This window comes from Chiroxiphia lanceolata, chromosome 4 (genome assembly GCF_009829145.1).
Source record: "Chiroxiphia lanceolata isolate bChiLan1 chromosome 4, bChiLan1.pri, whole genome shotgun sequence".
Taxonomy (NCBI): Eukaryota; Metazoa; Chordata; class Aves; order Passeriformes; family Pipridae; genus Chiroxiphia; species Chiroxiphia lanceolata.
In genome coordinates this window covers 43,095,138-43,121,743 of record NC_045640.1, presented here as the reverse complement: position 1 = coordinate 43,121,743, position 26,606 = coordinate 43,095,138, and the positions used below count along the sequence as shown (strand labels likewise).

At 38.9% G+C, this 26,606-nt stretch overlaps 3 protein-coding genes across 3 annotated transcripts in view; 2 read left to right on the top strand and 1 right to left on the bottom strand.

Moving 5' to 3' along the window:
* Positions 1–4,371, top strand: part of RXFP1 (relaxin family peptide receptor 1) — a 45,768-nt gene extending 41,397 nt beyond the window's left edge. The window contains exons 16-18 of the mRNA XM_032687095.1: positions 659–1,069; positions 1,535–1,753; positions 3,766–4,371. Of these exons, the coding sequence (XP_032542986.1) occupies positions 659–1,069; positions 1,535–1,753; positions 3,766–4,067 (932 nt within the window). The 3' untranslated portion in view covers positions 4,068–4,371. The remainder of the gene's footprint in view (positions 1–658; positions 1,070–1,534; positions 1,754–3,765) is intronic.
* A 1,545-nt stretch (positions 4,372–5,916) lies between these two features.
* Positions 5,917–7,617, bottom strand: C4H4orf46 (chromosome 4 C4orf46 homolog). Its single transcript, XM_032687094.1, has 2 exons — positions 7,251–7,617; positions 5,917–7,152 (listed from the first exon to the last, which is right to left on the bottom strand). The coding sequence occupies exons 1-2, from the start codon at positions 7,410–7,412 to the stop codon at positions 6,997–6,999; spliced, it is 318 nt and encodes a 105-aa protein (XP_032542985.1). The 5' UTR covers positions 7,413–7,617; the 3' UTR covers positions 5,917–6,996.
* Positions 7,618–7,626: 9 nt separating this feature from the next.
* ETFDH (electron transfer flavoprotein dehydrogenase) lies at positions 7,627–26,364 on the top strand. The gene is made up of 13 exons (XM_032687093.1): positions 7,627–7,734; positions 9,696–9,842; positions 10,213–10,442; positions 11,270–11,351; positions 11,606–11,724; positions 12,036–12,113; positions 14,761–14,907; positions 16,335–16,475; positions 18,080–18,223; positions 23,156–23,324; positions 25,021–25,203; positions 25,502–25,723; positions 26,024–26,364. Exons 1-13 carry the CDS (start codon positions 7,701–7,703, stop codon positions 26,185–26,187), a joined length of 1,860 nt encoding a protein of 619 aa, XP_032542984.1. The 5' UTR covers positions 7,627–7,700; the 3' UTR covers positions 26,188–26,364.
* The last annotated feature ends 242 nt before the right edge of the window (positions 26,365–26,606 follow it).

Here is a 26,606-nt window from a genome sequence, read left to right as displayed (position 1 = left end):
GATGCATTTTGAAAGGTAGTTGTCAAATGTCAACAAATGATTACAACATTTCTAAATGTCAGTGATTTTGAAACTTTGTTGGAACATTGGAATAATCTGAATACTATGAAAAATTTTTAGGCAAAATATCTAAGAAGCCTTCAGTTCTGTGTTGACAGGTCATCTTCCCTTATTAGGGTTAGAAGACTAAGCATAAGAGTTTTGAATCAGTATAAGATGGACAAAACTAACCTTTGAATCTAGCAGAGATGGCTTATTACTCTTAAGCCAAATGTTAATATCTAAAGAAATAAGACCTAATAAAAAAGGGTTGCAAGAATATTTCTATAAATGAAGCCATATCTTTTTCTACTTGCAAACCAATTTTACCTGAGCTTTAAAAAAACAGGTTGGAAACAAGTATGAAATATAGACTGTCAGTCCAAATGAAAACTAAAAAAAAAAAAAAAATTATAAAATAATTAAAATTAATTATACTGCCTTAATTTTAATTCATAATAGCATTCCAACTGTAGTGTGGATTTTTATATCTATTAGCTGATTTGTAAATATGTACTCGTGTATATATATGTGTGTATGTCTGTTTTCCAATATACATGTAGAGAGATAATGGGAAATTCAGATGTGTAAATAATGATGTTAAGCACTGTGCCCACAGGTGCTGACTGTCTGATGGGAATATATTTATTTGTGATTGGAGCTTTTGATCTTAAGTATCGTGGAGAATACAACAAGCACGCTCAGTTGTGGATGGACAGTATTCACTGTCAATTGGTTGGATCGCTGGCTATTCTGTCTACAGAGGTGTCAGTCTTACTGTTGACATACCTGACTTTGGAAAAATACATCTGCATAGTTTATCCTTTTAGGTGTTTGAAGCCCAGAAAATGCAGGACAATTTCCATTTTGGTTCTTATCTGGATAATTGGGTTTGCTGTTGCTTTTATCCCACTGAGCAATAAGGAATTTTTCAGGAACTACTATGGCACCAATGGTGTCTGTTTTCCTCTTCACTCAGAACAATCAGAAAGTTCAGGAAGTCAGATTTACTCTGTTGTCATTTTCTTAGGTAAGTTGCATTTCTTCTTTATATATGATTAGAGTTGCTAATTAACCTAGTTTTCAAACAAATAAGACAGCTGTGATGTTCACACCTCCTTGGATTTAGAGACTTCAGCAAACACTTAAAGACTATTCTACTCTATTAGATGGGTAATTGTGTATCTTAAAATGCATGAAGGGCTGAAAAAACAGAAAGTAGTTATAGACCATGAAGTTCCTGAATTAATAGATTTTTTTAGGGAAGTAGAGCAATAGTAAGATCAGAGGAGAACTCTGTAGTTTGGATCAGAAATAAATACCTGAGTAGAGGCAAAAATTCAGTCTTGAGGTGAGGACTCAAATCTTCTGGCCACTTAATTCTGTGGGACTAGAGTTTAGATAAAATATTTTTCTTTACTACCTAGATTGCAAATAGGTGATGTAGAATTGCCATTATGCTGTTAAATTATAACAAATTTTAACTTTTAAACAGGTGTAAACTTGGTAGCTTTTATCATCATCGTGTTTTCCTATGGGAGTATGTTCTACAGTGTTCACCAAACAGCTATTATGGCTACTGAAATTCGGAATCATATTAAAAAAGAGATGATCCTTGCTAAACGTTTTTTCTTCATTGTATTTACTGATGCACTATGTTGGATACCTATTTTTATTTTGAAACTCCTTTCTTTACTTCAAGTAGAAATACCAGGTATGTCCTTTCTTTTGTGAGGCTGTTTCAACTGTGCCTGCGTGAAGTGTTGCTTCTACTTCAGAAGAATTTAATAAAATGAACTATAGTACTATAATTAACTTCATGTTTTTAATCTATATATACACAGAATCTAATGAACTATATAGTTTTACTATTTAATTGAACTATATTACTATAATCATCGAAGATTAGCCACCTATGAGTCAGATTAAAAACTGCAAAATTCAAATCATTCAAGTCTGTCTCCATATAATACCCATAAAATGTACAAAATGTATTTCAAAAGCAAGGCTGAGTTGTATTGACTTTTCTCATCTTATGGCTTTTGCTGGTTCTGTTGCCTAAATATGGCTCAGGACATTATAATTTTTCCTACCTTGATTTAACTATGTAACTCTTACTTTGAAATAACTTTATTTTACAAACTGCTAATTATAGCTCAGAACATTGAGTTCTATAAAGCTCTGCCTACCTTCTTCATGCTGTGAATATATTCCCACGTAAAAATAGCATAACCTAAAAGATTAAAAATTGCATTTTATTTTTTCCTTCTCTTTGTAATACCAGTACATGCCAGAAAAACAGCCTCTTTGTGGGGGGTTTGTAAACCCTATTAGAACATGTAAGCATGAACATGTGAGCAATCAGTAATCAGCAATAGCAGATTCAGACTCAATGTACAGATGTATGTCACAATATTATGATGGCAAGAAAGCATTGTAGCTCAGAGGATTTTGCCATATGTGCTGACCAGGAGGGTTGGGAATTGCCTATTCCGAGTTTTGACTTCTGTTTCAAATATCTTGAATTTATGCTGATTATGTTAAATATTCAGTTATTTTAATCTTCTAGAATGGTACTTTGTGAAATTATCAAACCACCTAAGATATTTGAAAGAAAATATTATGAAAAGTAGAAGCAGAAGTATTCTGAGTCAAGAAATCTTGAAGAAATCTTGATGAATCGCGGGGTGATCCTGGGTTCAGTAAATTAATGTTCTGCATTTCATAAAATTAAAGACATCGCAGCTAGCTGTCTGAGTTTACAGAAGTCTTAAACTCTGATAGCATTTGTTTTACTTTGGGGATACACTGTGACAGCTTTAGAACTAAGCATCTGCTGTTTTCCAAAAGTGTAGCCAATGTGGTAGGCATGGACAGGAATGTATTGATATTGCAACAAAGTTGTAAAACTGGAGATGGGGATGGAGAGGGGTGTCACGGAGGGAGAGTGAATTAATTTTTTTTGTGCTTCTTGGAACAGTTCTATAATAGTTTTATAAATCAAACAGTGCAATGGAGGGCACCCACTAACAATTTTTAGCACTTTAATCCTGTCCTTTCTCTGCCTGCTCCTTGGGTAACTTATCTCCCAAACAGTAAGGATGAGAAGGGGATGTTGTAAAAACGCAGACTGACATAGGCAAATGGTGTGAACACAGAAACTCTTGCCAACAGAAAAAGAAGAAAATAAGGAGGATGTACACAATGCCCTTTGCAGGGGAAGGAAAGAAGCAGTCCTGGTGTAGAAGAGAAAACCAGTCTCCGATGGAATACAGGGACTGGAGGATTCTGTTTTGCAGGAGGATAGGACATCGGGGGCCTTGTTAAGACTGCATGCCACTAATCATGTGAAAAGGATGGGGAACACAGACAGGAAGAGATAGAGAACAAAGCAGAGACAAAAAGTTTTGGGGCAAGAAAATGGGCTCAGCCAGAACAATAAGTCTGCCAGGGTAAATAGGGAGCTATGGCACAGAAAAGTAAGAGGGATAAATAGAAATACTGGGAGAATAAAAAAAGTCAGGTTTTGCAGGGAGTCCTGGAAACAGAGGGAGGTAAGAGGGCAGTGAGAAGAAAAGTACCTGTTGTGACAGGAGCTCAGCCTAGGAGCATGACCACCCCTTTCACCAGGAAGCTGTGCTGCAGAGGCATTAAGTGCTTGTGTTAATGAATGGGTGCAAACTCTGGAATGCATATTACAGCTGCCTTTCTTTTTCCCTCCCTAAGGTACCATAACTTCTTGGGTGGTGATTTTTATACTGCCAATAAATAGTGCTTTGAATCCTCTTCTCTACACTTTGACTACACGACCTTTCAAAGAACTGATTCATCAGGTTTGGTACAATTACAGACAAAGAAGATCCAAAAGAGGTAAAGGCAGCCAGAAAATATATGGTCCATCATTCATTTGGGTAGAGATGTGGCCAATGCATGAAATCACGCCAAAGGTTACGAAGCCTGTGCTTTGTACAGACTCTTCTGATGCTTCAGTGACCACACAGTCAACAAGACTAAATTCATACACGTAAACACATTCTGAATCCTCACGGTGACATTGGTACTGTTAGCTTCATATCCGTGGGCTTACTCCTTTACAGCAATGAGGAAAAACGAGGGAGGTGTGACACTTGGGCTCACGTGAACCACTGCGGCAAGAAGAGGGAATAATATGTCTGGGTATAGGTAGAACCGATGCAACAGTAATTTTACCATCTCACAGCAGTACCTGACATTTTGACAATTCATCCTAGATCAGAATGAGAAATCAGTTGTTCGGGAATTTTTTCTTCCAGAGAAGCCAGGAGTGTGGAAAAAAATTATTTTTCATTTAAAACATCTCATTCTGAAAACAGATTGTTTCAAAATTATCTGTTTCTGGGGAGGTGTGTGTGGGGAAAAGTTATTCTATTTTATTTTTTTTTAATTCCCCATTTCAACAGCTGAATTTTTTTAAGAGTTAACCTGTTTCCTCATTAAGAAATGTGTTTTCACCACAGAATTCTGGCTGGCTCTATTTAGGCTGCATCAACTCTTAAAAAAGCTTTAGGGAGCAATAGGTCTATGAGAAATATTTCAATTTCCTAATTGGTCAGAGCCAAACAAGTGAAAATTGTATTCCTTCTATAATTTTACCAGGTATTTCACTCATGTAAAGACAATTCTGAAGTTGTAATGATAGTTCTAATATAGTTTCCAGGTTGGACAAGACCTTGAGTAATCTGGTCTAGTGGGAGGTGTCCCTGCCCAGGGCAGGGAGTGGCTGCGACTAGATGATCTTTATGATTCTAATCCAGGCAGAACCAGGCAAAGAAAATACTAAAATTGAGGGGTTTTTCTCAAGTGAGTGTCCCCCAGCTACAGCTGGTGGAAGTTTCTACCTTCAGAAGAGTATCTGTTCCTGGAAAGACTGGACTGAGTATCTCAGCATCTTGATGCTGCTCTTTTCCTCACTTTTCTGGATAGGCTACCATAAGTAGCTCAGCACAGCTTGCAGACTTCAACAAATTCCTGTCTTAAGATGTCTCTCTCTGTACATGGGAGACAACCAAATAGAAAACTATTAGTCTTAACAGGTGTCATGACATCTACATTTAATCAACTTGTGCATCTGACTGAATGCATTATAGTTAAAATTTCAAGACCACAGCCATTCAGCAGTTTTTGGAGCATTATTTTTTCCCAGAATTACAAGGGTAAAAAAAAAAAACCAACAAAAAACTTATCCCATCTGAAACAGTCCCCTAGAGGTAGTTCCTTCACATATTCTTACTGAAGAGAATCTTTTCCATTATGAATTATTACAACTTCCCTTCTTCTTTCAGTATCGTACTCAGTCTGATGGCCTAGAAGCCCACAAAGGTAAAAGAAATGCTTTTTTTGCATTGATGATTTGAAACTATTTAAAATTAAGTTAAAAGATACTTCCAATGTTTGCACTTAACTTCTTAACAGTATAAGAAGTAGAATTTTGAAAAAGTGTGACTCACACTTCAACTGCTTACAGAACTTTGGATTATTTTGAAATTGAAGATTGTTAAACGTCTTGTTTCCACTACTGTATGTTTTATTGAAATAAAATATTATCTGCTGAACAAAATGACTTCTTTTCCAAGCTGTTTAGCAACATTTTGGGTTCTGGGGTTAGAAACAGCTAAGTGAAATCCTGCCACGTGGATTGCCTTTAATCAGAGCAATTATAACTCCATTCGATAAAACTTTCATGCTCTGAGGGGCCAAGCCCTCTCAAGGACTGTAACTGCCTTTAATGAGACATGCAAAGAACCCTGTCCTTACCACTACTTGTTTTTCACTTAACTTGATTATAGTTATAGTCAATGTCACCTTTGTTTCTATCAGTAACAGAAGACTAGTCGATACTTCAGAATTTTTGTAACATCTTTATTGTTTTGATAAGTAAACTACAGTTGGTCTTTCTAAGACTCCTACCAGTAAAAATAAAGCCAACTAACAAATCATGGTAGAGTCATGTTATCCTGCAGCCTGCCCTTGTATTTCAGCATTACTTTTTTTCACAGTGCTCTGTGTGGCACAGGAGTTTCAGTTACAGATTAGTGTTCTTTCAGACCAAAAGGTTCTGATAACAGTAAGGTCTAGACTAACAAACTAGAAACTGCTTAAGGCAAAGATAAAAAAAATAGGATCAAATACTGAAAAAGCTCTGAGGTGCTTCCTGTCGCAGATTCTTTTCTAATTGATGGAAGCTTTTCCTTACAGTTCAAAGTAATCCATCCTGTCAGTAAATAATGCTGTCAAACTTTTACCACGCAGAGGTATATGGTCCCTCATAAGGCACTTTATTACAACAAAAGATAATGTAAAATAGTTTGCAATAATAAAACTTCTTGCAAAAAATCTGCAGCTTTATAGACATACATTGCAATACTGCTAAAAATAGTAAGGTCTGGGATATAGGATTTTTCTAAAGCTCATAAATAAGCCACAACTTGCCATATTATCCATTATTTAACATGAAGAAAAAGTGTGCATAGAAAAAAAAACTGAAGCGTGTTCAAGTTTCTCTGAAGTTGGCAAGGTTTCTGCTGGTGACAGCTCTAAAAAGGAGGGCTGACAATACTTCCTCACAGGACACCACTTCCCCACAAATAATGAGTTCTGAATGTACCACACATACTTTGTATCTACCACGTTAGCACAGGGGAAAAAAAAAAAAAAAAGGCGGGAGAGTATGAGATCGCTTAAGCTGCAACGAGGAGTCTAGAAGTCAAAACTTATTCCCTAAACAAAGATTTTTTTACATAAAACATCCACACGAGTTATCAAGTATTTCTGAAAAAAATCCGGGCTCACGGGGAGCTGCTGAGGGCAAACAAAACTCGGCGTGAATTCCCTAAAGAAGGCGGTTTAAAAGGAACCCGCTGCAGTCTGACACGAGCGGGCGGCTCGGCGTGACCCGGTGGGGCTGGGTCAGCCTCGGCCTCACCCGCTGGGCTTCAGGGACTCGTATCCCTCCCGCAGCAGGTCCCGCCACGTCCTTAGGAACCGGGCGTTCTCCGAGCACTTGGTGGCCAGCTCCTCCACCTGGGCCGACACGGCCGACGTCGCCTCCAGGATTTTCGCCAGCGAGAAGGCGGCCTGGAGGAAGGGCAGAGAGGTTCGGGGTCGCCGACGCCCGGCAACCCCCCCACCGGGACCCCCGGCGCCCTCCCCAGGGGACCCGCATCGGCACTCACGTCGCCGATCTGCATCTCCACCTCCTCCAGAAGCTCCCGCGTGTCACCGCCGGGCAGTTCCGGCGGCCTCGACCCCTCGCTCCCACCGCGGACCCTCTGGGACTCGGCGCCGGGTGCTCCTTCGGGCACCGCCGCGGGCGGAGGCAGCGCCGCCTCGGCCATGTCCCGCTCGCCGCTCCAGCACCGCCAGCCCCCCCGCCGGCCGCGCCTCCCGCCCGAGCACCGCCCCCTGCCCTCCCACTGCCTGCGAGCGCCTCCCGCGCCAATGCCCCGGGAGCGGGTCGGCCCGCCCGGCTCCCTGAGCGGCGCCCTAGGAGCCCTGGGAGCCGTAGTCCCTCGGCACGAGGGGGCGGGGCCGCGGCCGGGCGCGCAGGCGCAGCAGGGCGGAGGCCGGCGCGGGGTGCGCGGAGGGAGGTCGGGGGAGGCGGAGGGAGCGCGGGGTTCGCTGCGATGCTGCTCTATCGCTGCCCGTCCGCCGGCCGAGGTAACGCGCTGGGGACGGCTGGACGCCCGGGGGCCAGGGCTGGGCTGGGGCCGGGGCTGGGGCTGGGCTGGGGTGACCGCCCGGCGGGGCGGGTGGGGCCGGTGGCTGGCGCGGCGCCGAGGAGGGCAAAGGTCGCGGCTGGGTCTCGCCCGGGTGTCCAGGCGGACGCGGGGCTGGAGCGGGGCCGGTGGGCGCGGGACCCCCGGGATCGCTCTGCCTGGGGCCTCTGTCCTTCCGCAGGCACTCCCGGGGCGGGAGGAGAGGACAGGGCTGTGCCTGAGCGTTTCCCGCGCCTGGGCTGTGCGGTAGTGGCGTGTTTTATTTACCTGCAACGCGGTGCGTGAAGCGATCTGCGGATTTTTTTTTGAGCGGTACTGGGTGTTAACCTGTTTTAAAGGGTAAAGTAAAGTAATGGAACGCATGCCCTTACTGAGGAAAGAGTTATGGAGATGGCATCCCGACAGGTGCTGTTAAAGAGCTGCGGAAGAGGAGAGTTTTTCCTTGGGGATTGCTTGGCTCGTGTAGGCATTTCCCATCACGTTCCAAGGCCGGGAGCTCCTAGTAGCGCTGTGGCGCAGGCTCAGGTCTCTCACGGGGGAAGAATCTGCCCGTCCAGCGTTTGAACCCATCTTTGTAATTATCAGACATGTTCTGAGCCGGGTTTCACTTCTTTTGCATATGTGTGGAATAAGTGATTTTTTTTTTTTTTTACTATACTGTGTGATTCTTAGTAGCATCAGTTCTGCTCAAATAAAAATATCTCAAAAGTTAAGTTTCACGGTTTAATGTATATGTATAGGTGTAGTTGTCATGCTTATAAAATACTTGTTCTCAGATCCTGCTTGGTTGCAGGTAAAGGATAAATAAGAATAGGTAGCTTTCATGTTATGTTGGTTACAGAATCGCTGTTAAGAAACCAACATGGATAATACCTCCTACTTCGCATATAGAGACCTGTATGCTGACTGTCACTGGGCAGTTATAACACCGGATGTTTATGTTGGCCTTGCCAATCACCATTCTCAATAAAATATTTACGTCATAGAATGTACATTTTACTTGTGTAGTTTTGCAGAAATACTCTACTTTAAATGTGATATTCTTCTTCACCTCTGAAAATAAAGAAAGAGGATTCTTAAAGGAAGGAAAATGATCTGTCAAGGTGCATTAGTGCACAGACCTTTTAACTATAACTAGGTTTAATACTAACCATACTAGGTTTTTTTAACTACAAATCACACAGATATTTTTTTTTTTTTGTGAAAGAGGAAAATTACAACATGTAATAATCCTCTTAACAGAGTCCTCTTTTGATAATTTGAAGCTTTAATTTGGTCTGTTTTCTTACAAAGAAATTCTAATTTGTTTTTGCAACAATTAATGTTTCTGCAGCAAAGATAAAGATTACTTGTATCTGCTGTTCCTAATTTTGACTAAAGCATACTTGGGTTTAAATCTGTGCTTTTATTGTAGAGCATGACATTTACTTTAGATGAACTGTCTTGTACTAGTGGCCCAGACTGTGTGTCTCAACATGTGTTGAGATGTCAGAAAGAGCTGAACTTTCATGTCCTGTCTCTACAGTTGTTTGGTCACTTTTGCTGAAGTCTGAAAGAAGTCTTTTGAAGTTCAAAATGAAATAGGAAATTAAAATGTGTTTCACCTTTGTACACACATGTTGTCCTACATCAGCTATGTATGGCTGGCCAGTGTATTGAGTGATACTATGTGAAGAATGCTTAAAGGGGAAGCTCTTTCATTATTTTTTCCCCCGATATAAAATTATACAGCATACTCCTAATTTGAAAATTAAAAAATCCATGTTTATGGTTCCTCATCTTCATATCACCTGGTAGTCTTTGGGAAGGGGAAACTGTCATATTTGTTGTGCCACTTGCGTCCCTGAAAATTTTAAAAATTTGGAAAAAATGATTTGACATATCTGTTCCTTGGTTTTGCAGCACATCAGTGCTTTCGTGCTCTTAAACTGATAAAGAAAGACTGCCTTCCATCACCACGTGTCTCAAGATGTGCATCTACTGCCTCTGTGCCTCGCATAACTACGCACTACACAATTCATCCTCGGGACAAAGACAAACGATGGGAAGGTAAGTGAAAAATAGCATTCTTTAAAAGCTTCATTACTATTATTATTATTATTATTGGTCAGTTTTAAAGGCACTGAAATGTGTTGCTGTTTTTTTCTTTTTATGGAAATTCTGTACTCTTAAATACAGCACTGATATTTCAAATGAAATTTTTGGTTGCTATCTCAAAATTGGTGTCCTTAGTGCTATAAAACAGGATCAGATTAAACTTTGTGCTTGTTTTAGTGATTATCAAGATTTAATTCTGTTCAGTATGTATCTGCTAGGTTTTTTTCCGTTGTTCTTACCATGTGAGTTTAGGTTTAGTGAGAGAGAATTTGGAAGTAATTGGAGATTGGTTTATGTTATTATCATTTCTTTTCTATTGAAGGGGTAAACATGGAAAGATTTGCAGAGGAAGCTGATGTTGTCATTGTTGGAGGAGGCCCTGCGGGCCTTTCTGCAGCTATTCGACTCAAACAGTTGGCTGCTGAGCATAGCAAAGAAATACGTGTTTGTCTGGTGGAAAAGGCTTCTCAGATTGGTGCCCATACATTGTCTGGTGCCTGTCTTGAGCCAAGGTCCTTAGAAGAACTCTTTCCAGACTGGAAGGAGCGAGGGGTATGTATGAGCACATAAACACTGAAATTAATTTCTAGCTTGTAATGAACTTCATACCTGACTCATTCTGGTATGACTTAGTACCTGGTACCATTAGTAATTAGTGCCATTATAAAATACGTTGATTTAACAAAACAAAAAACTGCTGCCTTCATTTTAGTCTGTTTCCTCTAGTTTGACAATGCTAGAAGTTTTATGTCTATACAGATATGCTGTGGCTTTTGCTCTTTTCTCTAGTAGTCTTACTGCATATATGCAATATGTCTTGTGCATCCTGGGGTGACCTGCACTTTCTGCCTTTGAGCAGAATCCAGCTCCTCTGCACAAGCAGGAATATGTGTGGTTCTTACCAGTGACAGACTTGTTGCTTCTGTACAATAGTTTTTCATGGAAATGGCACACAGTACACTGACTTCTGTGCAGACACTGTGGTGTAATGAAGGCCTAAGATGATTTTAGGAGGGAGGATAGCAGAAAATAAGCTGCCATCTCTACCAGAACAGCCATCTGAGTTGCAGCCAACTGCCTGCTATCACCTGGGAGCTGCAAGAAGTTAGACATCAACTAGTTGTTTTGTCTTACTGTGGTAAATATGCAAGTTGAGCCATGTTCTTTAGAGAGGTCTAGAATATTGAGTGTTGATTCTTTCCTGATGACTGCCTCATTAAATACTTTGTCTTCTTTCTTATGGTACCTTCCTATAGAAGTGCTGTACTTAAAACTGTACTTGTCTGCTAGTTCGATTGTTTGATTTTGTTTGTTGTTGTTTTTGTTGAATTGGCTAGAAAAACATAACTCTCTTCTTTTTCTATTTCATTTTTTTGTAGGCTCCACTTAAAACTCCTGTAACTGAAGACAAGTTTGGAATTTTAACAGAGACATCTAGAATTCCAGTGCCAATTCTTCCAGGTAAAGTTTAGCAAGGGAGTAGAGAGTCAGCTTTCTCCATGTCTTTTTCAACTTTTCCATGAATCAATAGTACAGAAAGTGTATGTAGAATGTAATAGCTTTCAGGGTTACAGTCTGTGTAGATGATGACTGTGATAACACATGACATTACTTGGAAGATAGTAGCTGTAGAAGATGTGACATCTGATGTATACAGCATCAGTTATTTTGCCTAGTGTCCTATGTTTTATGTGTGTGTGTCTTTTTTTGCCTAGGACTTCCGATGGTTAATCATGGAAATTACATAGTACGTCTGGGCCACTTTGTGAGTTGGCTAGGTGAACAAGCAGAAGCTTTGGGTGTTGAGATATATCCAGGCTATGCAGCAGCTGAGGTACTCATGACATCAGTGTGCGTATATGAAAAGTGGCTTTGAAACCCCCTTCAGAGCAGTCACAATCATTTGTACATGCACAACGTTCCTTTTAACAGATGTATATTGTGAAAACCATGTTTCAGTGTCTAAATTCCCTGGTTCAGAACCAGCAAAGTGCAAGTCGGTGATTTATGAATAAATACATAATCTTCATGTTTGACCATTAAAGTCAGAGTGCTTAGAAGTTCTGCATTAGAACTTTTAATGAATGGATTAAAATGGCGGATCATTAAAATGGTTTTTGTTTGTTTGTTTAAATATTTCCAAAGGTTCTTTTCCATGAAGATGGTAGTGTGAAAGGGATAGCAACTAATGATGTAGGCATTCAGAAGGATGGAGCACCTAAAGTGAGTATCTATCTTCCCCATACCTAGGGGTTTAATTATGGAAATTGTGATTTATCTGCTTGTACTGCCATCAGTAGTCTTGCTCCAGTATAAGAAAAAGTGTAAAACTCAGTACCTGTCTTCTCTCTCTGTATTTGACTGGATTGATTACTTGTGAAAGTTCTGGTTTCGGAATGTTGTAAAATTCTTCTGAAATTAGTAGAAGAAGCTTTTGCAGAAAGGATGACTCGAAGGAAATACTGTAAGGGTGTTTTGGCATGTCTGAAATCGGGAAACAAAAGGAAAGAACTCCAGGAACTCCTAGAAAAAAGGTGCAAAGGTGAAATAGAAAGCTGTAGTCCAGCTGGTAACTAGCAATGTGTAAGAGAGTGTGCTTCTGGCTGACTTGGTTTCTTTGATATTTACAACTGCAGTCCTATTTGTTGACAGTCTGTTTACTTTGTTGGGGAAGGTGCACATTGAATCTTTATACCTTTTTGCTAGTTCATGTTTCTGCATCCAGAAGGTGACTCCCTGCCCTAAGTATCAGATTTGGACTGATTTTGTTATTAATATTTTTTTTAGTGGAATCCAGGACGTGCCCAAAGTGTGTTGCTTCCCTATGTAATATGTAGGGAGAATTTGTCACATCAGAATAACTCAGAACAACTTTCACATAAAGTTATTTGACTGCAGAAATTAGGAGTACAAGTTTTTTCTTAAGATTTACCTTCTTTTACAAGGTTTCTGTCTAGTTACATGAATTTCAAAGAGTTATTCACATTCACATAAAGTGTGGGCTATTTTTCCCATTTAATTCAGGGCGTGAGAAGAAAAGACTCATTCTTGTTTTGAGAGAATATAGCCAAGGGAGGAGGAAGTGGTGACAGGGAAAAGTAAGTTATTTTTCCAGTGTAATATTGTCCATCTGCTGTAGGGAACAGACATGCTCTTATTTTCCAGTGCACATTTTTTCCAGTAGGAGGCGCAAGTAAAGCGTACAGCTTACTGCGGGAATAAAGATTTTTTGGGAGTTTGAGTTTGTTTTAAAATGGGAAGGAACGATTTTAGTTATATTTTTTTAACGTTCTCGAAATGTAGTTTTTTCTGGAAGAATGTGTCTATTAACCTCTTTAATGTACATAATTATTTTGCCACTACTGCAGCTTTTTGAGTATTCAAGTGTTTTCACTGTCAGTTAGGTCAGCTGATACTAGCTCCAGTGCATAAAGCTTCAGGTAAATAGATGGAGTTTTGTAACCTTCAAGGCAAGAGTATCTTCTGCCTTGTTTATAGAGAGCCTAATCAAATAGACCGTGGTTAATGAATAGAGTTCCACCTTGCAATCAGCGCCAACCAAACAAAAATTACAGTGGGAAAACATTCATTGTAAAAAGTTGCTCATTGATTCTTATGTAGATACTAGAGAAGGACGTTAATTGGGAAATACAACTCTGTCACATTACTGAAACATTTCAAATTCATTAGTTTCTGATATTTACAATGTTGATATTTGTAGTTGATTTATTTTATGTAAATAAATCTGCTTTAAAGTGGACAGTATATATTTTTAATCTTTAGATCAAGTGGTAAGCCTCTGTAGTTCTCCTAGTATTTTGTAAGATTAATTCATGTTCAGGTTCAAAGAATACAAAAAATTTGGCAAAATCTTGTGACTCTTGTTTGAAGGTAATTCCCAACTAGAGGGAAGATTTTTATTTGCTAGTCTTCTTCAGAGGTTTCCAACCAGTAAGTTACAAGCAAGAGACAACTCAAAACCAAGCAGTAAGCTTCTCCTGGACCTATGCTGTCTTACCTTGAGATGGTTTAGATGGTTCTGTGGGGTACTGCTGGATATCTTCGTCCAAAACTCTTTTCACTGTATTTTTTAACATTAAACTTTCTGACTGAAATCAAGCTTTTTTCTTCATAAAAAATTTGTATAAAGAGATTATGTACATTTACAGTTTTATCTCCTTACATTGCAAGTATAATCTGTATTCTTGTCCAGCATGCTCACAGATGCAGATGGCATACTCATACAGTAGTATTCCCTTATCTTATTCTCAATCTCATTGTTGGAATTTTTAATGAGAATTTTTATTTTATAATGATATTTAATGTTAGTTTAGTTTTACTGTATGTTTTAACATGCAAGACTGAAGTAATGTCGTAGTAACTTTATTCTCAGGTAGTGGGTCCTTTTGGGAGCAGGGGTGATGCAGATTTTTCAGATGTGGAAGTTCTGTCTAGTCTCTCTCATATGTGTGGGGACACACACAGTGTTTTATTGTAATGTGACTTTATGAGCAAAAATTAAAGTGTGAAGTTATGGGAAAAGTTTGTTTGTCCCCAGGGTTCCTTTGCACCCTATGAATGAGCAGATGTAATATAAGTATCCTCCCATCTGGAAAAGATTCTCTTTTTCAGTGACTAATGGCTATTCACTGCAGTGCTGCTTTACTGCAGTCTCTTGCATGACTTGCCAGGAGTGCAAAGTCATTAGGTGGAAAAAAACAGCTGGACTAGAGCCATGGTTTGCAATGGTTTGTAGGTTCAGAGCTATGCCATGAAGTAGTGTAAAATCACTTCATAGCTCTCCATTTTCTTGCTCTGAATTTGATGTGGCACTGATGTAACTGCTGATGAAATGCTGTACTTTTTGCAGGCTACCTTTGAAAGAGGCTTGGAACTCCATGCTAAAGTCACAGTCTTTGCTGAAGGTTGTCATGGACATCTAGCCAAACAGATGTACAAAAAATACAATCTAAGGGAAAAGTGTCAACCCCAGAGCTATGGCATTGGACTGAAAGAGGTATCACTTGCATAATTTTAACAAATAAGGAAAATACTGTGAAGATTTAAGGTAGCTTCTGTTTGCTTTCAAGCTAATTTGTGTAAGACATAAGAATTAAAGATTTTTCTTTCAAAAAAAAATCCTTTTCTTGGGTTTATAAAATTAGGATAGGGATGAGGTAGGTTTCCTTTTGAAAATATTCTATACACTGGAAATATCACTCATGAAAAACAGCTGTATTATTGCAGAATATGTTCAGAGTTTGACTATAACATATTTTTATTACTTTAAGTATGTGCTTACAGCTACAAAATGTTTGTTAAATAATTAGTTTATGCTTCTGTAGAGAATAACCACTCTGTAAATGTATGACATAATCTTAGTTACAGTTTTTAATACTGAAGTTTTCCTTAAAGCAGGGTTTTCCTGTGGAGTTCTCTTTCTTCCATTTGAGACTGCTTTAGCAAATGGGGCAGTCCAATAGGAATGGATCTGTAAAGTGAAATAGTTGATGAGCTGACATCTGTACTATGCACATCTCAGGTTTATTTTTACTTTGGACTAGCTGTGATCTTGTCCCATGGACTGAGTACCCTTTCTTGACTGGAATACTCTAGATGGGCTTTTGGGACCCTGTCATACAATTAGTTCCATGTGAAAGGAATCCAGTTCACGCCTTCCATGGCTGCTCTACAATGTGAACAAAAGTGCAGTAAGTGGGAGGAAACAGAAGTCCCACTCCAAAATGTGCTCCTTGATCTAAACTGCAGCATTAACATAGGTGCATCCTCCATGCTTGAGCTGATCTTATGGTGCTCAGCTGCCCTTCTGCCATTAGACTGTGCCTGGCACAGAACTCCATGGTGAAGAGACATTTTGTGAAATGAGCAGAAAATTGACTCACGAGTGGAAACATGAAAATGCTTCTGTGAGTTCACCATGGGTCAGTGGAGCACTGGAGATGTGTAGGAGAGAGCAGAGAGAGGACAATTTGTTTGACAGAAAATATTTAGATCAACTCAGGCATATTGTTAAGCATGACCTTGAAAAACTTGCAAGATAATTCATAAAATCATACAAAAATACAACATTTTTAAAGAAAAAAAAGTCAATGTAAGCATTGCTTTCTGTAGCAGAAGGATCTGTCAAAGTCAGTAGTAAAAGGCATCTTGTGGTTGAATGAAAATTTTGGGTGTAGTACTGGAGTATGTCACATTTTCTAATATGCAGCAGTTCAAGCAAGAGAGGTATTGGGAAAATCTTAAATGGTAATCTAAAAAGGTATATTTATTACTTGGTATTTTGCTGTATGCATTTATTTATATTATTGGTTATAGCAGTAAATAATTTTATTCCATATGTAATCGTGTGTTTGTCTTTTATTATATTATTGAAAGGCCATTACTTTGCAGTCTAAAGTAATTTTTTGGTCATCTTCATTTCAGTTATGGACTATTGATGAAAAGAAATGGAAACCAGGAAGAGTAGAACATACTGTAGGCTGGCCTTTAGACAGACATACATATGGAGGATCCTTTCTTTATCACTTAAATGAGGGTGAACCTTTAGTTGCTCTTGGATTTGTGGTAAGTGAAGTTAGGTTTTTTATGCTTGCTTGTTGTTTGATCTTCATTTTTATGAAGTTTCTTTTCTCTGTTTTAATGTAAAAATGGAAACACAAGAATAGCAACAGAGCAAATTTAGTATTTTCTCAATCTTAAATGCGTTTATACTCATATTAGGGAAGGTTTATTTGTCATATTAATTTGTCTTTTATTAATTTTGTCATATTAATTTTGTCTTTTATTAAGACCAACTAGAAAACTTCTGAATAATTTTTTTTTTGCAAACCAAGTAAATTTTTGTAAAGCCAAAACCAAATGACTAATTAAAGTTGTGCTCACAAAATTTTTGGAAGTTAGACGATCTCTAAATCACATGCACTTCATACAATTCCATTTCCTAATTCATGTGTCAGCCTCAGGTGCAACTCCACTTTACGAGAGTATATAAAGTAGAAGCACTCTGCAGCTCCACAAGCAGCATCACTTCCTTTCTGAGCTCTTCACTTTGTTCATATTATTCTTAACCCTGTTGGCCTTGCCTTCTGCAGTTAAACTGTCTTTCTGAATTGGGCAGGCAGCTTCTTCCTTCTTATTGCCTCTTTATCAGAAGTACTGAGATCACTAGAGACAGGCTGGTGTCATTCTGGCAAGCCGACTGATGCAAGGAGCAGTGGTGGGAAATATTTATCACCTGCAGTCCTAAAAGAAACATTCACTATTTATCTTGTGTATGTGCTTCACACACAGGCATTTTAAGAGTCAAGCACTCAAAATGGACTTTTAGCAGCATGGGACTGAGCTGACACTTTGGTTTCTTAAGAGAGACCTTAAAATCCTTTCAGAAGTATTTTTGTCTAACCGTTTTGTAAAAAATATTGAAAAAAAGTCCTGTTTGTTGCTGAATCGTGATATATATATATATCATTAAATGTATCATTATATATTCTGTTATTTGTCTCAAGTAAAGCTCACTGGAACCTCACAAGAGAAAAATTCGACAACAGAAGTCCTTTTCAGAGTATATTAAAAATGGGAAATGCAGAGTATATCTGGGCAAATTCTCAAATGCATAGGATAAGAATCCTGGGCATCCAGCCAATTGGCAAAGTCTTTTTTCTCCAATTTTCTGCTTTCATCATTGCTCCCCTATGCTTTATTACAATGGCTTACCTAATTGGAAATTATAATTGACTACTAAACAGTGTGAAGAACTGTTTAAAATAAATGAGCACAAGGACATAATGATCAAAAAATAATTGTTTACCTCTCCTTCCATCTTTTTTAGAGCAGAGGTATGAAACACAACTTTAAAACAAGTTTTCTTGCTTATCCCACCTACTAAACCATGCTTAATTTAATTTGCTTTATTTCAAAGACAGGTGAAAGGTGGCTACAATGCAATTAAGTTTTTTATTTCTAGATGGAGCTGAGAGCAGCAAATTTTCAGATCTGCTTCTGCTGTATTGTTAATAGAATGTATTTCTGGCAGCATTTTCTTTAAATAGGAAGATTCTGAGATTGGTTTAATATAAAAGAAAGACTTGACATGTTAATATGCGATTGTTCTTCTTTAAGTTTGATATTTCTTTTTCATTAATGTTACACTTTTTCCTTTTTCTTTTAAGGTTGGTTTAGATTATCAAAATCCCTATTTGAATCCATTTAGGGAATTTCAGAGGTGGAAGCACCATCCTAGTGTACAGCCTACTTTGGAGGGTGGAACAAGGATTGCCTATGGTGCCAGAGCACTAAATGAAGGTGGTTTCCAGGTAATATTTTCATGAGGTTTTTAACTTTGAGTTCTCTATAGCCATGTATTTAGTGCTGTAGATTTGGGTTCCATGCTGTGCCAAAAGTTTTTCTGGACAGAAAAGCCTTGTTATCTTGTTGGGTACTGGCTGCTGAGATTTGCTAGACTTGGGCTGTCATACTGAAAATCATCTGACATAGTCATTTACTTTATAAGTGAAACACAGAATCATAAAATCATTTAGGTTGGAAAAGACTATTTACATAATCAAGTCCAACCATTAACCCAGTACTGCCAAGTCTCCAAGTACCACATTTACACACCTTTTATGTGCGACCAGGGATGTTAACCGCTTCCCTGGACAGCCTGTGCCAGTGCTTGACAACCTTACCTGTGAAGAAGTTTTCCCGAGACCTCCCCTGGCACAACTTGAGGTCATTTCATCTCATCTTGTCACTTGTTACCTGGGAGAAGAGCACAACCCCCACCTGGCTACAACCTCCTTTCAGGTAGCTGTAGAGAGCAATAAGGTCCCCACTGAGCCTCCATTTTTCCAGGCTAAACAATTCCAGCTTCCTCAGCTGCTCCTCAGAGGACTTACTCTCCAGACCCTTCACCAGCTTTGTTGCCCTTCTCTGGACACACTCCAGCACCTCAATGTCTTTCTTGTAGTGAGGGGCCCAGAACTGGACACAGTACTTGAGGTGCAGCCTCACCAGTGTCAGGTACAGGGGAAGGATAACTTCCCTGGTCCTGCTGGCCACACTATTTCTGATAAGGGCCAGTATGACATTGAATTTCTTGGCCACCTGGTCACATTGCTGGCTCATGGTCAGCCATTGTCGTCCAGCACCCTCAGGTCCTTTTCTGCTGGGCAGTTTTCCAGCCACTCTGCCCCAAGCCTGAGGTACTGCATGGGGTTATTTTAAACCAAGGACAGGACCCAGCACTTGGCCTTGTTGATTCTCAATGCAGGTGGCCTCAGTCCATCAATCCAGCCTGTCCCAATCCCTCTGCAGAGCCCTCCTGCCCTCCAGCAGATCAATGCTCCCACTCAATTTGGTGTCAACTGAGAACTGACTGAGGGAGCACTCAATCCCCTCATCCAGGTCATTGATAAAGGTATTAAACAGGGCTGGCCCCAGAACTGAGCCCTGGGGAACCCCACTAGTGACCAGCCGTCAGCTGGATTTAACTCCATTCACCACCACTCTTTGGGCCTGGCCGTCCAGAAAATTTTTTACCCAGCAAAGAGTCTGCTAGTCCAAGCCATGAGCAGTCAGTGAAGTGGAATTTATATTGCAGTCAAGTGTGTTCAGCAGCAATGACAGTACAGCCAATCTTCTGTTGTGCCTGAAACCTCGGGGAAGACAGGGTAGCACCACTCATCTCTTGTTCTTGTGGGTTTGGGGAGGCATGTCTTCCCTTATCACAGCAGAGGGAACTTCTTTGCAGTGCTTGACCCTTAAGTCACTGATGGTGCTGAAATTGTAATGTAGTTAGTGAGGTGAATCTTTAACTCCTCAAGTACAGATACCTTGAGTATCTTTCATGGACAATTTTGAATTTCTGCTTTCTTGGGAGGTGGAATACTTGTTCATTGTGTTCCATTAAGGAGTCTAAAAGGTACAGTTTTAAATAGGTATTCATCAAGACTTAAGGTCAGTTGAAATGGCTGGAACAGCTTGCAGAAAAAAAAAAATCTAGTTTATACTTAACAGTTTTAAATTTCAACCGATTAGCTTTTCATGTGGGAATCTTGGAACACAGGACATGGCTCTGTGTCACGTGCTCCCAGATCCACATTCTAGATGCTTCTTTCAACCTGGAGCTTAAAACTGAGTGTTCATGATCTGCACCTTGTGTGTGGGTCCATTCCACTCTGCTCTCTACTTTGTCTTTCCTGTTTGAACCTCTTTTTCTTAGTATAAGTGTAGTTTCATGGAGTTTTTGCAATACAAGTGGAATTTCAGCAGCAGTGTAACTCTTGTCACAGTCATGTGGAGTTAGGCTTTGACCCCAGTGACCCCAGTGTGCATACCTGCTAGTGATCACGTGGGTTCATGAAGCAACTTCTTAATTACATGTGATGTACATTTAGTAAATCTGAGGGTTGATTTTGTGCACTCTGAGTAGAAATGTGTCGTACCACGTTGCAACACAGCTGTATTACTGGTTTATTTCAGAAACCATTGTCCCTCCATTATTAACACATACACAATACAAAATACCAATATGTTTTAATCTACACTTTTATGCAAGAGGAGCTTCTTTTTCTACCCTGTGCACTGGTTTCTGTATCATAGATAATAACTGAATTTCTGGCTTTGGTGAAGTAGCCAGATTGTGACTTCAGTTGCATCCTTCTTATACTGCTCAAAACATATGGCTAAAAGAACACAGTATTTTTTAAGTCACTTACAGACATTGTTTGTGCTAAGTTACACAGTCAGTAGGATTACAGCTCTCGTGCATCTCTGCCTAATCTTTGGACTTCTTTGCTGGACTTAAACCAACATGTCCCTTACTTTGTGTTGTTCCTAATATAAAAACATGTTTTGTTTTGTTGTGTTTTGGGTTTTTTCTTTATTTCCTGTAGATAGATTTGTCTAGTTAATCATGCAGTCATGTTTTTTAAAAGACTTAATACATGCCTTCAGTAAAAAAAAGCTTTATTGATGATTCACTTACAAAGAGTTTTAAGATTAGCTCTTCTTTTGCATGTGTTGTTTCGATTAATAACTGTAGCAGTCTGACTCATTTGCATCACTGTATTCCAGGAATATTTTCTTATGTAAGTCATCCTGTAGCTCCAGTTTTTGAATTTGGTAACAGTGTTGCATCAAATAGGTGTTTAGAATTGCCATCAATCTCAGGGTTCTTTTGTCTGTTATAGATAACCTTATGACCATGTTCTTCAGTCTTCAACAGAGAGCGAGCAAGAGCACGCTAGTGCGCGCTCTTGGATGTGTTTTGGGATATGTGGAAGGAGGGAACAGAGTTTAGTAGTCTATACCTACATAGCTGCTATTTTTTACGTTTATTAAAATTGCAAAATCAAGCACTTAAGAAATTCCCATGCACCCTCTGTTTTGTCTCCATTTTATCGAAAACTTTGGAAAGGTTTAAGAGTTTTGTGAAAAAAATAGAAAGTGTTGCTGTTGGTTGAGCAGTGTATGTTATGAATATCAGGGGGGAAAAAACCTTCATATTGATAACCCATTCAAATGTCAAATATTAGACTCACTTAACAGATTTTAAGCCCTGAGCTGAGCTCAGGGGAGGAAGAACGTGAGGTTTCCTGTCTGCTGGAAGGACTGACTCTGTAGGGAGCATGTCCCCGCCTTCCTCCAAACCAGCCTTGTTTGGTGTCTGAATCTCAGGGGCAGGGAGGGCTTGTGCCATACTGGCATGATATATTTCTTCAACTGACTGTGGAAACAGGCACCAAGTGCCATAGTACTAATAATGAGAATTCCTAACAAAGTTGCAATATATGCTAGCTTTTGCGTTATATGACAGATCTTCAATCTCATTTATTCTTTAACAGTATGTTGGTCACTGTGCATATTAACTGAAACAGTGGTTGCAAAAGAAAAGTACTTGATCACCATCTTTTTATGCAGTTCAAAGAGTCAGTCAAGAATCTTTCTATGCTTATGTCAGTGCTGCATTATTTTATCCTAATAGATATAACAGAGTGGCTGTTTTCTGTGAAAAGAGAGGACATCCTACATACTTAATCCCTTTGAAATACTATTATGTAGCTGAACTTAAAAATTCTGCTCCCAGAAAAGTAAGTTGTAATTTGTAACTGTATTTTCAGCCTACATTACCTTTCCTATGAACCAGAGCACTAAGTCTGTGATTAAACAAACTGTACAAAACACAATCACAGCAATGAAATGCTGTGTAGTACAATTTTTTTTTAGAGACTCCTGTATGGCTATTTAAAAGTAAGCAGTCTTTGATGAATAGTAAGCAGGTAACAACGGAACAAGCAGAAGGAAACAAAATTTTGTTTTGGGTTATCTTGAATTCTGAGGGATATATTTTTTTGAACATTTTTCATGAAATAAAACTATTTGTTTGGGGTCAAGTTATTTAGGCCATTACAAAATTAATTCTTTCAGGCAGTTTTAATAAAAACAGGATGCTACATTCATAAGCACTGCTCAGTACTAAAGACTTTGGAGGAAGGCTGTGTTCGAAACTTACCTTTAGTTTTGAGACAGGCTTTGATCACTGCTTTCTGCTAAAAGTACTGCTATCAGTCCACATTTTGAAGATGGTCCCTGTCTAAAATCTTAGTCTCATTGATGAGGGTAACAATATTTTGTAACAGTATTTGCAAATCATCTGACTGTCTTAGGTTTGTGAATTGACTGTACTCAATGACATTATGCTTACAGAATGGGAGTAAGATGATGATTTTACACCAAAATACATTTGTTGGCTGCTGAGCAACTTCTAAAATAAGGGGGAGGAGGACAGGCAGGGCATAGAACAAGAACATGCGGTTTCATAGAACAAGATTTGTGGAAAAAAGGCACTGTGAGGTAAGATGTGTACAACTTACTATGTGGAAATCAGGGAAACAAATGAGGTTTCTTTGGTTTTGGGTTTTTTTAAAAAGAATTCACTTGAAGGACAAAACAGTATCAGTGGGTGACATTACCCGAGTCTTGTTGCAGATAAAGCAACTGGAGAGAGGATATAAGGAAAATGTCATTCTGTCACACTCAGTGCAGGCACAATGCCTGCATTCCTATATGCATACTATGCTAAAATTCCTTGATGAAGTGGAGTATCTCTGGTGTATGTTTAAATAGTGCACATGCAAGTCTGAAAATGTAAAAGACACTCAAGCCTTGTGCCATTTTAATTTCTAGAATGTTGTTTTCAATTTAAAAACCGAGAACAAACAAACCACCTTTCTTTCTGCTTTTAGTCAATACCCAAACTCACCTTCCCAGGTGGATTATTAATTGGTTGCAGTCCTGGACTCATGAATGTTCCTAAGATCAAAGGGACACATACTGCAATGAAAAGTGGCATGTTGGCTTCAGAAGCAATTTTTAGTCAATTAATCAATGAAAATCTCCAATCAAAGACAATAGGTAAGATCACTGTACTTTGAGTTGTAATTACCTTGCGTTCAATTAGAACTACCAACAGCTAACAGCAGTAACTCAATGTGGCTAATAGGTGTGTTTAAAATACATCTATTGTTAATTTACTATTAAAAGTGTTAAATGATTTAAGAAAGAAAGAAATTAATACAGTTTTGCTCAGTTATTCTTAAGTACTTATCCTACTGTTTGCTAGAACAAAAATACACCTGAAAAGCTTATGCTTCCTGTATAAGTAAATAAGAATAATATATTTTGTTCCTACAAACATGTTAAAAATTAGTGCTTTATGATTCAGAAAGTGTTACTGAAAGACTGCGGAGAGATAAAAAAAGGAACAGATTAAATGTAAGCAAAACAAGGTGAGATTTTTCAAATTTGCTCTTCACTGTTGTTAAGATGCTTTTTTCATTCAGTCCTTTTTTCCTGTCGTTTAATCTTATCGTTGTCTCAGTTTGAGACTGTGCATTTCATATTATACATAATGCAAGCACATTGAAACAATCCTGACCACCTTGTAGTGACTAGTTTAAACCTTGGTTGTACCCTTACATGTGTTAACAAAGACTGTACAGAGAGAGAATTAGAATTTCAGTCATTCTGGAGATGGACACTATAGCCAGGTGCCACACGATGATTATATTAGAAATCTCTTCTCTGTACTGATGCATTCAAGCCTCATGAGCTTTCATCTCATTCAGCTGCAACATGCCATACACAGAAGGTGTATGGCTGAACAATTAAAACTTCTGCTAGACAGGTTTAAATGCTTAGAATCCATCTGAAACTATCAACATTCTTGATGGGTAGTGTGCCAGTCTTGTTTGATTATGGACAGGTTTTATATGCTGTTTTCCACTTTTGTCAAGACTGGAATACTATACTTTCTTCACTTGGCAGAGATAACGGGCTTTCTTCAGAGCCGTATGAGATGGGAAATACAGACTGAAGCATGTTTTTCATGTATAGATAAGGTTTAAAACTGGTTATTTAGAACATTTATTCCTATACAGTAGTAATGGAGAATAGTGAAGAGGAAGCTCTCAATTTTCATTCGAAGAAAAATTTTTTTCCAAGATAATTACATGACTTTTAACTACACTGCAGTAGATGTGTCAAGTGTCCAGTGTCTAGTATTTGTAAAAAATACAATCGAAGAGTTTGTAGTCAAATATATCTCATTAATGTGTTGATTACAAAGGGAGAAACAAAGTTTCCTAGCACTAGTTCAGGCAGTGGGCCATAGGCATAGTTACTGAAATGGGAATGTTTGTGGTTGCAGAACTTCTAAGGAAGAAGATATTGAATCTGACATTAGAATTGCAAACCTGGCTTTAGATCACAGGTAAATGCTCCTGGTCAGTGCTCAGGGCAAGAGCTGTTTTTCCACGGAGGCACCAATGAAACCACCTGGCTGATTATATTTTGTTGAGGTTTGAAGTAATTCAGTACTGCTTGTGGCTCATTTAAGAGGCTTCTAAAAGGAGCAGTAGATACCTGCCAACAAAACAGGTCTCTTCATGAGGCTGAAACATGTTGTCTAGTATACTCCTAGAATATGATTCTGAAATTCTCATTTTGCTGACTTGATTGCTAGCAGTTGCCTTTATTCAGAATTTATTTTTTTATTTCAAGGATAGTCTTGATGTACTGTAGGTACCTAACAAGTAATGTACTGCCTTAGGACTTCATGTGCAAGAGTATGAGGAGAACCTGAAAAAGTCCTGGGTCTGGAAAGAGCTGTATGCGGTTAGAAACATCCGACCATCCTGCCATACTGTACTTGGTGTGTATGGAGGAATGATTTACACGGGTATATTTTACTGGTTACTGAGAGGAATGGAACCATGGACATTAAAACATCCAGGTAATTTCATTGAAGCTAATGCACATCTGGTCCAGTGGTGAGGCCTTGAAGTGCAGAAAAGAAATAGATTATAAGGCATTAAAGCAGACTTTGTCATATTACCTACCATATAATGTAAATTAAAACATTAAAACACTGCTTAGTATAACAGCCTTTTTATATGAGACAAAAAACTATACTATCTTTTATGAAGTATTTAATTCTGATGACAGGGAAAATAGCTTAGTAAAATTGTTCTTGAGTAACTGAAAATTACAGTAATTCTATACTGAAATCTATTTATTAAAAATATATTTAGGACCAGATTTTGCTCAGCTCAAGCCAGCCAAAGATTGCACGCCTATTGAATACCCAAAGCCTGATGGAAAAATCAGTTTTGATCTCCTGTCATCTGTGGCTTTAAGTGGTACAAACCATGAACATGACCAACCTGCACATTTAACTCTCAAAGATGACAGCGTCCCTGTGAGCAAGAATCTGGCTGTATTTGATGGACCGGAACAAAGATTTTGTCCAGCAGGTAGGTAACAAAAATGTCTCAGCTGTTTTTGCAAGATCAAAGACTAAGGACTTCAGGAAGAGTCCACGTGGCCTACTACTTCAAGCATTCTATCCCACTCCTCTTCCTAGAAGGGGGTTCAAGTGCAGGTTGTAAAGTATGTTAACAGTACTTTCATACTGAAATAACTATTAAACATGGAAGAAGGCACTTGAATCACATAGTAATATCCATCTCTTATTATACTTGCTGGTAAGTACTAGAGCATACATGGAGGGGGAAACTGTTCAGTGAACTGATAGCTCTTTTGGTCCTTTGCAGGAGTCTATGAGTATGTTCCTCTGGAAACAGGAGAAGGATCAAGGCTGCAGATAAATGCTCAGAACTGCGTCCACTGCAAAACATGTGATATTAAAGACCCAAGTCAGAACATTAACTGGGTAGTGCCTGAAGGTGGAGGAGGACCAGCTTATAACGGGATGTAAAGTGACACATATATTCAGTGACTTCTGATCGCCAACAAATATGTTGGAGTATTTTATGCTGCAGTGTAATTTATGTACAGCACTGACTTGAATGTTAAGAGTTTGAGACTAATATGCCATTCTGGATTTTACATGTGACCGTTGCATTAAATGGAAAATTGGTGCCTTCTGATTAAACCCTAGCCTTATTTAAATAGGACTTCTTTACAGGAGTTGTATGGCAGGCAGAAGACTTAAGTTCTTCTTAGTACTGATAAAGGAACTTTGGATCCTGGATTTTCTGCTGAAGTTCAGTGATAACAAGCCCTATCCAGAATTGTGCTTACAATGGAAGAATTTAGTACCCACCCTTAAAAAAGTTTTTTCTCTCTCTAGCTGGAGTGATTTACTATATGTAATCCTACCTTGCAGACAAGGAA